General features: G+C 42.4%; 1 protein-coding gene across 2 annotated transcripts in view; it reads right to left on the bottom strand.

Annotated features, from left to right (window-relative positions):
* Window positions 1-12316, bottom strand: part of KHDRBS2 (KH RNA binding domain containing, signal transduction associated 2) — a 466021-nt gene that overhangs the window by 116431 nt on the left and 337274 nt on the right. For both annotated transcript variants that reach the window (XM_075707793.1, XM_075707794.1), the window contains exons 5-6: window positions 11064-11191; window positions 5708-5903 (exon numbers count right to left, since the gene is read on the bottom strand). In XM_075707793.1, coding sequence (XP_075563908.1) covers window positions 5708-5903; window positions 11064-11191 — 324 coding nt within the window. The remainder of the gene's footprint in view (window positions 1-5707; window positions 5904-11063; window positions 11192-12316) is intronic.

Genomic DNA, 12316 nt, shown 5'->3' with positions numbered 1-12316 from the left:
AGAAGATCTACTCAAGCACTTCTCACTCTTCACTTCTGTGAACCTCAATCAGTCACGTCTATTGTCTGTTTCTTAAGTTGCCAACAAGATCTTAGTCTTTAGAGTTGCTTGTTCTTGTTGAGAAAAGACTCCAGAAGTCTCCCCTCAATCTGTAAAGATGATACCAGTGTTAATTTTCCTTACTGTGTTTTGAGTAGATGGTAAAAGTAGATTTTCTACCGAACAAATCTTAACCTTTGTAATGAAAAGATGGCACAAAATCTATCTTACCATTGTCCTTGTCAATAAAGGTGATGATGTAGGACAAATAATATTTGAACTCATTTTCATTTACCATCTCCTATCTTGGTACATTGATACGTTAACACTGTAAGATTTGTAGATGGGATATCAGCTGTCTAACAGACAAAACTAATACCTCAGACCACAACTGCGCAAGATGGGCGTTTAAGAGAGGCAATTAAAATGCAATTCCAGTACCATTCTCTCTACTCAAAACATCTCTGTTCAATGCAATGTAGAATATGAACCTAATTGACAAAATTCATTTGATAAATCCCAAAAAGCCATTTTGTCATTAGTTCTAACTGAGAAGCATGCTGGCATTGCTGTCCTCCCTACCACCCACTGTAGGCTCTTCAGCATCCTGGGAGTAACAACACGGCTCAGTGGTAAGTCAGTGCTCCTGAAAAGTTCCAGACTGAGCCATTGCTGCCAACTGGTCGTGACAGGTATTGCTACACATGGAAAGAAGAATTAAGCAATAATTCAGACTAATTTGTGTACTGCATTTGTGGAAGTAGTAGAAGTATGATCCATAATGCATTTAATGGGGAACCACACTGTATGGTTTTCAGTAAAAAAAACCACAACAGAACCTGAGGTCCAGAAGGGTGTTTTTAAATGAAGTTTTGAATCCTTATCAGTATGGCGGTGTTTGTGGATTAGAGGTGTAAAATTATACCTCAGAGAGTAATGACAAAAGGCTAAGTTCAGCTTTGTGAAAGAAGTTTCTTCTGAGGAAGGTTCACAATGAGCAGTTCAAGCTTCTGCTCTGAACTGCACTTCAGCAGACCTCTCCTTCAGCAGAAGAGGAGCACGTACAGATTGGTCTCACTGAACTAAGGTTAGTCACTTTGAACACCACTCTTATTCACCAGGTTACAAACCCAGGACCACCTCTCTGATCCCAGAAGCTGCACAGCAGCTGCTAGTTAAGCTCTCCATCCAAATTCACACACGAGCCATTTTTAAGTGAGGAAGGTTCATGTAGTAACTATTTCTTTCCTTTTGCGTATATCTTCTAACATCTGTACCGCCTCTTCCTGTGGGTAGAATTCTGAAGTTCCCCTGAGATACTATCTATGTTGTACCCAATAAAAGCTATATATCTGTTTCAAAAACAAGTAAAGAAAAAAGGTGTGAGGTGTGTCACTCTCTCTTCCCTCTCTAGCCCTCTTCTTTTCTGAAAGTTGTTCCAAATTATTTTCCCTTTGGTTGGGCTTGACATTCAAAATGTTGAATGTGAATATATTCACTGCAATGACAAGACTTCACTTCTCTTGAGAAACCTTTAGACATTTGCTTTTATGGACTCTCACAAAGGCCATCAGGAAACCTCAAAATATTTAGATATTGGATAATTACAAAGGAGTGATCCAAACTTTTAAATGTTTATTCAAACCGATTTGAACAGTTTGATGTTTCAAGGTCAAAGAGTCAATACAATCTCTGATTAGTAGTGCTGAGCAAATATCTAAAGATTTTTTTCAGGAAATGCTGTTTAAACATTTAAAAAAAAATCTGCTGCAGCCATTCTATTCTATTTCTTGAGTCCACTTGCGGCTCAGCATTCAAATGACTATATTCTATTAGAGCAAAGAAAAATCAAAGATATGGATACTCACAATCAATGACATTGCATTCATGTGCACAACTAATCAAACCAATGGTGCTTGCATAAAGTAGGCAAAAATTGGAGTGAAATACCGTAGTCAAAAATCAAAACCATAAACACATAAAGAAATTGTAATATGCTTGTGGGTTGCCTACAAGCAGAAAATGAGATGAAGTAAATTGGATAAGTTATTCATTATGAATTAGTTTCTCATCTCTAGGATTCAGTGTGAAAGAACAAAAATTACACATGACATTTGTTGCTGGTCCACTTGCTTTCAGTATCCAGTCAAATATGTGATTTAGTGGTTTATTTGGAAAGAAAAAATGTGTTGATTATTTCCTGCAAAATTAAAAATATTTTCCCCTAAAATATCATTTACAAATTCATAAATAGAGATATGACAGTGAACTTTTCCTCCTACCTGCACAGCAACACAGTTTTATTATCTCAGTCCATAAGATACCAAGATGATTTAGATTGCACTTACAAGTCTTTGCAAAATGGCAAGAGATTTTCATTGCAAACTGGTGGATGACAGCAATTCAGGGCAAGCCCACATATTCCCAGCTGTGGGATGCTGAAAGGACATAGGAGATGGAAGAATCTCCAAAACATCTGAATTTGTCCCACAAGGCAAGATGTTTCTTGCTACTATGTACGTAGGCAAAATAGAAACACAAACACATTTTTTTGTTTTTATTGGAATAATCTATTACAGACTAAAATGACTCCTTTAATTGTGTATATATTTTTAGCTCCTGAGAGTGTAAGCATTTCAAAACAATGTGCAATTGGCTGAATGCTTTTGAATGCTTTCCTAACCTTGATAATCCAGCTGCCTCAACTTCTCCTTCTGCTTTCCATATATTTACCATCCAGAAAAAGCGTAAGAAATGTTCCCTAAAAACTGTTTAATACCCTACGACATTTACTTGTACTGTAGATGAAGAAAAAAAAAGACAAATATTTATTTTATTTATAATCTTAATCTTACATTACAAGGGTTCTGTTCTGAAATTTGTCACTCATGGACTAGGAAAACATGCAATTCTGCACAGAAAGGAAGGTCTCATACATTTTAATACTAACAGATAATATACTATCTATCATGGGGGGGTATACTTTTTAAATTCCTTTTTTAGCAGGACTTTTATCTCATTTAAAGATGGAAACTGTGTTGAGGTAAATAATAACAGAGAGTGACTTTCTTCCCCTCCTTTTTGCAGCTGTTGTTTAGCTGTGACTCTTGGTGATAACAGAATGCACATTCCCTGATTTGAAGTGGCCATGATTTAATCTCTACTCTACAAATACAGATGGTTGAGTGAAGCTTTACCAACAACGATTCATTTCTATTTCAATTTCCTTTTTTCTGTTCTAAGAAGACCTTTAATTGAATAAAACCGCATCTTCTCAATTACACTGTATATTCTCAATGGTTCTCCTAGTGACAGGATTATGGAGTGGATGGGATGTTCATCTTACCCTTGGATTTGCCACAGCTGGAAAAAGTCAGACATCATATTTGATGGTACTTTCTCCTCTACTTGGCTCCTGTGCTTGCCATGGGGCTTGCTTACCTTACTGTATATTAAAGTCCAGTGCTTGTTAGTGGCTGCTTGCTTTTGTGCTTTTTGCTTTTGCTGCTTGCTGTGCTGCAGTACTGCTTATCATCTTACTGTGCAATGCCTGGGAACATTCTGATAACAGCAATGGCAATGCGCCTGGGCTGGCAGATGGCCACGGCATTGCTGCTGTTTCTGTGCTGCTGTACTGGACAGGCTGGACATCCAGTGTGAACTCTAGTTGAAGGGACTGTGACCTGTGGATGAGCCCACACGGCAGCAGGACACCCGAAGCATCTGTGGCTGTGGCTATGTCTGTGCTGCAGCAGGTATATCTCTGAAGGCATTGTGGCCCACGGAGAAGACCATGCTGGAACAGGTGCACCTCAAAGCGACTATGGCTGTGGCTAAGCCTACACTGCAGCAGGTATACCCCTGGAGAGACTGTGGCTCATAGATAAGGATCCACTTGGAGCAGGTACACCCCTAAGGGACTGCAGTCTGTGGATAAGTCCAAGCCAGAGCACTGGCAAGGGGAGGAGCTTATTGCAGTGTTAAACCTGATGGTCTGGTCCAAAGGGACCAGGGGCAGAGACTTTAATGGAAATACCTTTAAATTGTTGTAACCCATGTTTTGAGTTGCATGTTATAGGAATTACTACAGCAGGAACCACCTGAACCAATGGAGGACAAGCCTTACAAGAAGCAGTGCAAGTGCAGCAGTGACCCAACCTGAGCTGACTTTGGTGCCCAGTAACTCCATGCAACACACCACCTCTCCTATTGTAAGTGACCACCATAACAGATGGAGCCCAAAGTCATGGACTAAATGAACTCAATGGACCATTTGTGGATATTTCTGCATGTTTTATGGACATTTTACAAGGGTGGTCCATAGACTAAGGGAATTAGATACGTGTATTGTATCGAAGGATGGAGAGGGGGGTGTTGGTTAATGAAGGTGTATTGGATAGTGTGGGACCTGACCATGACATAAATGGTATGGAATAAGGGGTGGAGAATGTGCTGGTTTTGGCTGCGATATTGTTAATTTTCTTCACAGTAGCTAGCATGGAGCTATGTTTTGGATTTGTGCTGGAAACAGTGTTGATAATACAGGGATGTTTTCATTATTGCTGAGCAGTGCTTACACAGGGTCAAGGCCTTTTCTGCTTCTCACACCACCCCACCAGCGAGTAGGCTGGGGGTGAACAAGAAGTTGGGAGGAGACACAGCTGGGAGAGCTGACCCCAACTGACCAAAGGGATATTCCACACCATATGAAGTCATGCTCAGCATATAAAGTTGGGGGAAGAAGAAGGAAGTGGAGGATGTTTGGAGTGATGGCGTTTGTTTTCCCAAGTAATCGTTATGTGTGGTAGAGCCCTGCTTTCCTGGAGATGGCTGAACACCTGCCTGCCAATAGGAAGTAGTGAATGAATTCCTTGGTTTGCTTTGCTTGCATGCATGGCTTTTGCTTTTCTTATTAAACTGTCTTTATCTCAACACACAAGTTTTCTTACTTTTACTTTTCTGATTCTCTCCCCCATCCCACTGCGGGGGGGAGTGAGCAAGCGGCTCTGTGGTGCTTAGATGCAAGCTGGGGTTAAACCACGACACTGTTGTTATGGTGATAGTTCCAGGAGGGAACATTAATGAGGATGACTTGAAAGCTTTGATGTTTACAGTGCAATTATTTTTAACACCTTGTAAGAAAAGGTGACAGTTAGTACTGCTCCTTGCTAAATATTCATCATTGTATCTGCTTTCATGAAAATTACACGAATTTCTATTTGTTATATATCTGTAACACAATGTTGAATACAAATATACATATATATATATAGGTAATAAAAAGGATTCAGAAGAATAAAAAAAAAAAAACCTTGTTTTCTCACAAAGGATATGACCTGTTATTCCTAAGAACTTGCCAACAGTAATGAGTGACTTTTAGTTATAATATAATCTTTAGAATATCTGTATTGCTATTTTGTGATGCCCTGAGAGCTAACCAGCATGCCCTTCTCATATCCCAAACTAATCTGTGAACAATTCTACGAACACAACATCCCCCAAAACACAGGTCTGCAGACACACTACATCACCCAGACTGTAATTCAGCAGCAGAAGGTAAGTAGTAGAGATAGAGGAATTATTGACCCAGAGTCTTCCAACTCAAAGGTACTTGATGCTCACCACATAGTTTGGCTCACATCTGTTATGAATGTATGTGGCTACTTACATATTCTTCATAGGCCTCGTGTGCAGGTGGTGGGGGTGGTCTGTAGCCTGGGACAGCCGGAGCACCCCTTGCTCGAGGGGTGGGCACGCCCCTTGCCACTGGTGGGACGGGGAGGGCTCCACGGGTCACCGGCGCTCCTCTGGGTGCTTGGGCACCTCGTCCAGGCGGGGGTGGAGGAATTGCACCCCCACGTCCCCTGGGGGAAGCAAAAAGGAGTGATCACTTTGGCGTGTACAGCAAGGGAGGACATGCAAATGTTACTCCATTTTAAAGGCTCTTATATTTTTACTACTATTTAAAGCATTGTATAACTCTGGGTTTTGGCAGCTATAATGTCAAGCACTTTTAGGCAATATCTCAGGCAGAACTCATATTATGGAAAGGCATTATTTTTAAGCCATCCCATGCCTTTTACAATTGATCCTCTTGTTGCTTGTACTAATGAAATTCTGGATTATTGTAATTCATGGAGTTGCAGAGTTACTCCAAAGTAGTTCTGAAGGAAAAAGAAAGTGAGGAACTTTTTCTGTTGCTCTCAAACTATTTTACAAGAGCAGTCATCACTCTCATTCTTGTGTTTATTGGTGGGTGGGAGGAACTGATTTGCAGGAGATGATGCAGGATGGCTGAAACTTGCAAGGCTAAGTAGAGCAAGAGTATAAAAGGAGAGTAGGAACTTTTCTTCCCGTCTAATTTAGTTCAGCACAAGGGAAGGGTAGCATGGGATTCTGCTTTCCCCCACTGTACAGAGAGAACACCGCATACAGACAAGCACAGAGGTTTAGCATCCTCCTGTTCATCTATACTATATCCATGTTGCTGTACTAACTGATATGTCAGAAGAAGCTGTTACTGCTTAAGAAGAGGTTGTGGTAAATATACTATATGACACATTAGATTGGGGATATATCAGGGAAGCAATCTGTGAATTCTCTTTCACAGCAGTATGCTCCTGAGTGTGCTGCCCTTTCTGAAGACTCTGAATGCCGGCTCTGACCATGTGTGACACCCACATCCAGAGCTGTGAATGGAACTCAGGTCTTCGGCAGCAGTATGAGCTGTGGCTCATTCCCTGCTGTGACAACCAAACCCACAGCCCCAGCTGGTGATGTTCACTTCTTTACTACAAGTTTCGGTAGTCAATTTTAGAATCACAGAATGCTTTGGGTTGGAAGGGAACTTCAGAGATATTCTAGTCCAAACCTGGGCCTGGGCACGGACATCTTTCACTAGATCAAGTTGCTCAAAGGCCTGTCCAACTTAGAATCATAGAATTATTTAGGTTGGAAAAGACCTTTAAGATCATCCAGTCCAACCATTAACCTAACACTACCAAGTCCACCACTAAACCAGTTAAGGGTAGAGTAATAATTATTTTCATGTTTCCTGGCTTGGTGGCTGGATTATTTTTTAATGAAAGTAAAAATTAGGAATCATTAAGGTTGGAAAGGACCTTTAAGATCATCAGTCCAACCATCAACCCAACACCACCATGCCCACTAAACCATGTCCCAAAGTGCCATGTCTACAGGTTTTCTGAACACCTCCAGGGATAGTGACTCCACCACCTCTCTGGGAAGCCTCTTCCAATGCTTGACTACTCTTTCCATGAAGAAATTTTTCCTAATTTCCAACTTAAACCTGCCCTAGCGCAGCTTAAGCCCATTTCCTCTCATCCTAGAGCTAACTACTTGGGAGAAGAGACCAACACCCACCTCGCTACAACCTCCTTCCACGCAGTTGTAGAGAGCAATAAGGTCTCCCCTCAGCCTCCTCTTCTCCAGAGTAAACAACCCCAGTTCCCTCAGCCGCTCCTCATAAGACCTGTGCTCCAGACCCTTCACCAGCCTTGTTGCCCTTCTCTGGACACACTCCAGCACCTCAATGTCCTTCTTGTAGTGAGGGGCCCAAAACTGGACACAGTATTCCAGGTGCGGCCTCACCAGCGCCGAGTACAGGGGGACAATCACCTCCCTGCTCCTGCTGGCCACAGCATTCCTGATACAAGCCAGGATGCTGTTGGCCTTCTTGGCCACCTGGGCACACTGCTGGCTCATGTTCAGCTGGCTATCTACCAACACCCCCAGATCCTTTTCAGCCAGGCAGCTTTCCAGCCACTCTTCCCCAAGCCTGTAGCGTTGCATGGGGTTGTTGTGACCAAAGTGCAGGACCCGGCACTTGGCCTTGTTGAACCTCATACAGCTGGCCTCGGCCCATCGATCCAGCCTGTCCAGGTCCCTCTGCAGGGCCTTCCTACCCTCAAGCAGATTGACACTCCCACCCAGTTTGGTGTTATCTGCAAACTTACTAAGAGCACACTTAATCCCTTCATCCAGATCGTTGATAAAGACATTAAACAAGACTGGCCCCAAAACTGAGACCTGGGGAACACTGCTTGTGACCGGCCACCAACTGGACTTAACTCCATTCACCACAACTCTCTGGGCTCGGCCACCCAGCCATTTTTTTACCCAGTGAAGAGTACACCTGCCTAAAGCATGAGCCGCCAGCTTCCTTAGGAGAATGCTGTGGGAGACGGTGTCAAAAGCTTTACTGAAGTCCAGGTAAGATATCATCCACAGCCTTTCCTTCATCCACTAGGCGGGTCACCAGGTCATAGAAGGAGATCAGGTTGGTCAAGCAGGACCTGCCTTTCATGAACCCATGCTGGCTGGGCCCAATCCCCTGGTTGGCCTGCACATGCCTGTTGAGCGTATTCAATATGAACCTCTCCATAATCTTCCCTGGCACCCAGGTCAGGCTGACAGGCCTGTAGTACCCTGGGTCCTCCTTCTGGCCCTTTCTGTAGATGGGTGTCACATTGGCAGTCCTCCAGTCATCAGGGACCTCCCCTGTTAATAAGAACTGCTGATAGATGATGGAGTGTGGCTTGGTAAGCTCCTCCATCAGCTCCCTCAGTACTCTCGGGTGGATCCCATCTGGCCCCATAGACTTGTGAGCATCCAGGTGGTGTAGCAGGTCCTTAACTGCTTCCTCCTGGATTATGGGGACTTCATTCTGCTCTCTGTCCCTGTCTTCCAGCTCAGGGCTGAATACCCTGGGGATAACTGGTCTAGCTATTAAAGACAGAGACAAAGAAGGCATTAATACCTCAGCCTTTTCCTCATCCTTGGTGGCAATGTTCCCTCCTGCATTCAACAAAGGATGGAGATTCTCCTTGGCTCTCTTTTTGTTGTTAATGTATTTGTAGAAACATTTTTTATTATCTCTTACAACAGTGGCCAGCTTGAGTTCTAGCTGGGCTTTTCCCTCTCTAATTTCCTCTCTGCATGACCCAACGAGATCCCTGTACTCTTCTTGAGTTGCCTAAACACTTGACCTTGAACACTTCCAAAGGCATCCACAACTTCTTTGGGAAATCTATTCCAGTGTCACATCAACCTCACTGAAAACAAATTCTTCCCTATGTCCAAACTAAACCTACCCTCTTTCATTTTAAAACCGTTGCCCCCTGTCCTGTCACTACAGGTCTTGGTAAAAAGTCTGTCTTCATCTTTCTTATCAGCCCCCTTTAAGTACTGAAAGGCTGCTATAAAGTCCCCCCGCAGCCTTCTCCAGGCTGAACAACCCCAACTCTCTCAGCCTTTCTCCATAGGAGAGGTGCTCCAGCCCTCGGATTGTGTTCATGGCCCTTCTCTGGACCCGCTCCAACAGCTCCATGTCTTTCTTGTGCTGGGGACCCCAGAGCTGGATGCACTACTCCAGGTGGGTCTCATAAGAGTGGAGTAGAGGGGGAGAATCACCTCCCTCAACCTGCTGGCCACGCTTCTTGTTATGTAGCCCAGGATATGATTGGCTTTCTGGCTGTGAGTGCACATTGCGGGCTCATGTCTAGGTTTTCATCTACCGATATCCCCAAGTCCTTCTCTGCAGGGCTGCTCTCAATCCCTTTGTCCCCCAGTCTATGTTGACACTGGTGATTACTCAGGAGTAAGACCTTGCACTTGGCCTTGTTGAACTTCATGAGGTTCACACGGGTCCACTTCTCAAGCCTGTCAAGGTTCCTCTGGATGGCATCCCTTACCTCAAGTGTATCAACTGCACCACCATAAATATTATTATGCTATTAGCATAAATTATTAGCATAAGTATTTAGCTTAAAATACTCTGTAGTTTTTTTTATTATTTTGTATTATTTTTTATTTGAATATTCTCCTGGGATTTCTGACTGGTAAATAGGGAAAGCATCCAAGATCCTGTATCTGTCTAACTGATCCAATCATTCGAGTATTTTGCAGGAAGTGGGGGCCAGCACTCCACTGATTATGCTTTGAACCTAATTTAAAAGCTGCCAGTCTGTTGCAGTGATGTTCTGAACACCATTATTAAGTCAAGCCCTTCAGAGATCTTAGGTGTAAGGAAGACCGGTTTCTGAGCCGCAAAAGACTTTGACTGGAAGATGGTCATGAATGACAAGTGTAAAAATCCTATGTATGTGCATTGTACTACTGATAAAAAATTCCATTCAAGAAGAACTGAGGGAAAACATGATAGACACCTTCGGCGGGGGGGGGGGGGGAGGTGGGGAAGGTCATAGGCAAGATCAGCCAGTTCAATTACCAAAGAACAACTCCTCTGTCAGCATAAAATAAGGTACCTCCATATCCTATTTCCTCCAAAATGAAAGTGGATTTCTTAGGACCCATCCTGAAATTATCTCTATGGATGCCCAGAAGTAGCTAGGTAACTTAGATGCCTGAGGCAACAAATTTCTTAAGGGTTCACAGTGAAAAATGAGTCTGAAAGAGTGTATTAAGATTATACGCTGGCCTTGTGAACAAGCAGGGCTATCTGTTACCTATATATGAAAAAATACTTGGACAAATTCAGGAAACATTTATACACCAATGTTTTTAGATGATGCCAATGAAATTCATACAAAACTGATAACCCATACAACAAATAATATATAATGCACTATACATATTATAGATATAATATGCATACAGAAGAAGTAAGTAATTGGCAAATAAAGTTCCATCCAGACTATGTAGCCTTCTCTGACTATATTATTTTATTGAGCAATGATTTTATGCTACTGACCATATCGATTCTGTGCTGGCATAACAATATTCTTTCCTAGAAATATCCTTTCACTGGCTTCATAATCTGCTCTGATTTGTTGTTTGATACTTGTATAACACCCACTGTAGCCTGTGAACTGTAGGTCAGAGAACCTGGCGCAACATAGACCACAGAAGTTATCAGAAGAAAAACATTTTTGTTTACTGACCATGATGTGTGTGTGATTTCATTTTTTATTTTTAAACTATGTTTGTTTTACCATTGTTTACACTTTCTAAAGCTATTAGTATAGTAGCTCAGGTTACCATACCTTGAAGGCGCTGCGGGTGGCACACGGATCCCTCTTCCTCGAATGCCCCGTCCACGTGCTGAATCCTCAGAACCGTTCAAATACGACAGTTCTCTCAGCTGCTCCTGGCGAATTTCATCATTATAATCCTGAAATGCAAAAGGTGAAACTTGCTGAAACTTTGTATTTTGGCTGAGCTGCCAAACCACCCAAAGCAGAAATTACATGGATGGTATTTGGGTAAACTGCTCTGCATTATCACCTGCATGCTGAAAAACCATACAGTGCGAGTGGACAACTATCTGTAATGTGGACAGACAAATTTATATGGGTAGTTACGGTGGCTGTGAAGAACACGTACACACAAAACACACAAGGCACAGAAGGCATAAACACAAAGCAGACACCAAGAACATATCTGTATACAAGATGCAAATGGACTTTCACATACAAAAGGTACCAATCTCAAACAACTGGAAATTAGATCAAAAAATGCATATTATAAATATTTTATATTTCTTGGCAGACATCCCTGGCTACCTTTACGCACTTAAAACACAAATTCCACCTTATATTGCACCTTAGCATGCAAACATTACACTAGTCATTTGATTGGATGATTTAATCCAATACCAATTAGCATCATTGAATGCAGCCTTCAGTTATTCTGTATATCCACTAAACACTTTCTGAAAGGAGCTCTCTCTTTAGGACTCAGAAGTAACAAAGCTATGTTTACTACATAAAATCATTAAATGATATAAAATAGGCCCATTCTAAGACTGCAGGGTATCGACTCCAGCACTGCAAGCTTCTGCTGGCTTCAGTAAACAGAACATCGGATGAATTTCCTTTTCTTACTGATACAAAATACATAATATTGGGCAATTTTTACTTATTTTGCAACCTTTGTCTCAGTCAGAAGTTCCTTTTTCTTTAGCTTCCTTCCTTTTATACTCAGCTCTTCACCTGCTGATCACGATAATAAGAGGCAACTGCGGTAGCCGGCTCACTTGCAGCAGAACTGTGCGACAGCTAATTAGTGTTTCAAAACTGAAAGGATTATTGAATTTCATCCCTTCAGTCTTTCCATCCTTCCACAGGCAACTGCCATTGACTGCCGTGCAAGGGTCCAAAAATGCTACCAGTGCCTGCTGCTTCTTGGGTGGGCGACTGTTCAGGATGCATTACAAGTGACACCTCGTTTTAGCCAAGTTAAAGACCAAGCGAACAGTGAGATGGAACCGGGGCCTAGCCCATTCCTTCTCCTTCCT

This window comes from Pelecanus crispus, chromosome 3 (genome assembly GCF_030463565.1).
Source record: "Pelecanus crispus isolate bPelCri1 chromosome 3, bPelCri1.pri, whole genome shotgun sequence".
In the NCBI taxonomy this organism is placed as follows: Eukaryota; Metazoa; Chordata; class Aves; order Pelecaniformes; family Pelecanidae; genus Pelecanus; species Pelecanus crispus.
The sequence above is the reverse complement of the archived record's forward strand: the minus strand, read 5'-3'. Positions and strand labels throughout refer to the sequence as shown.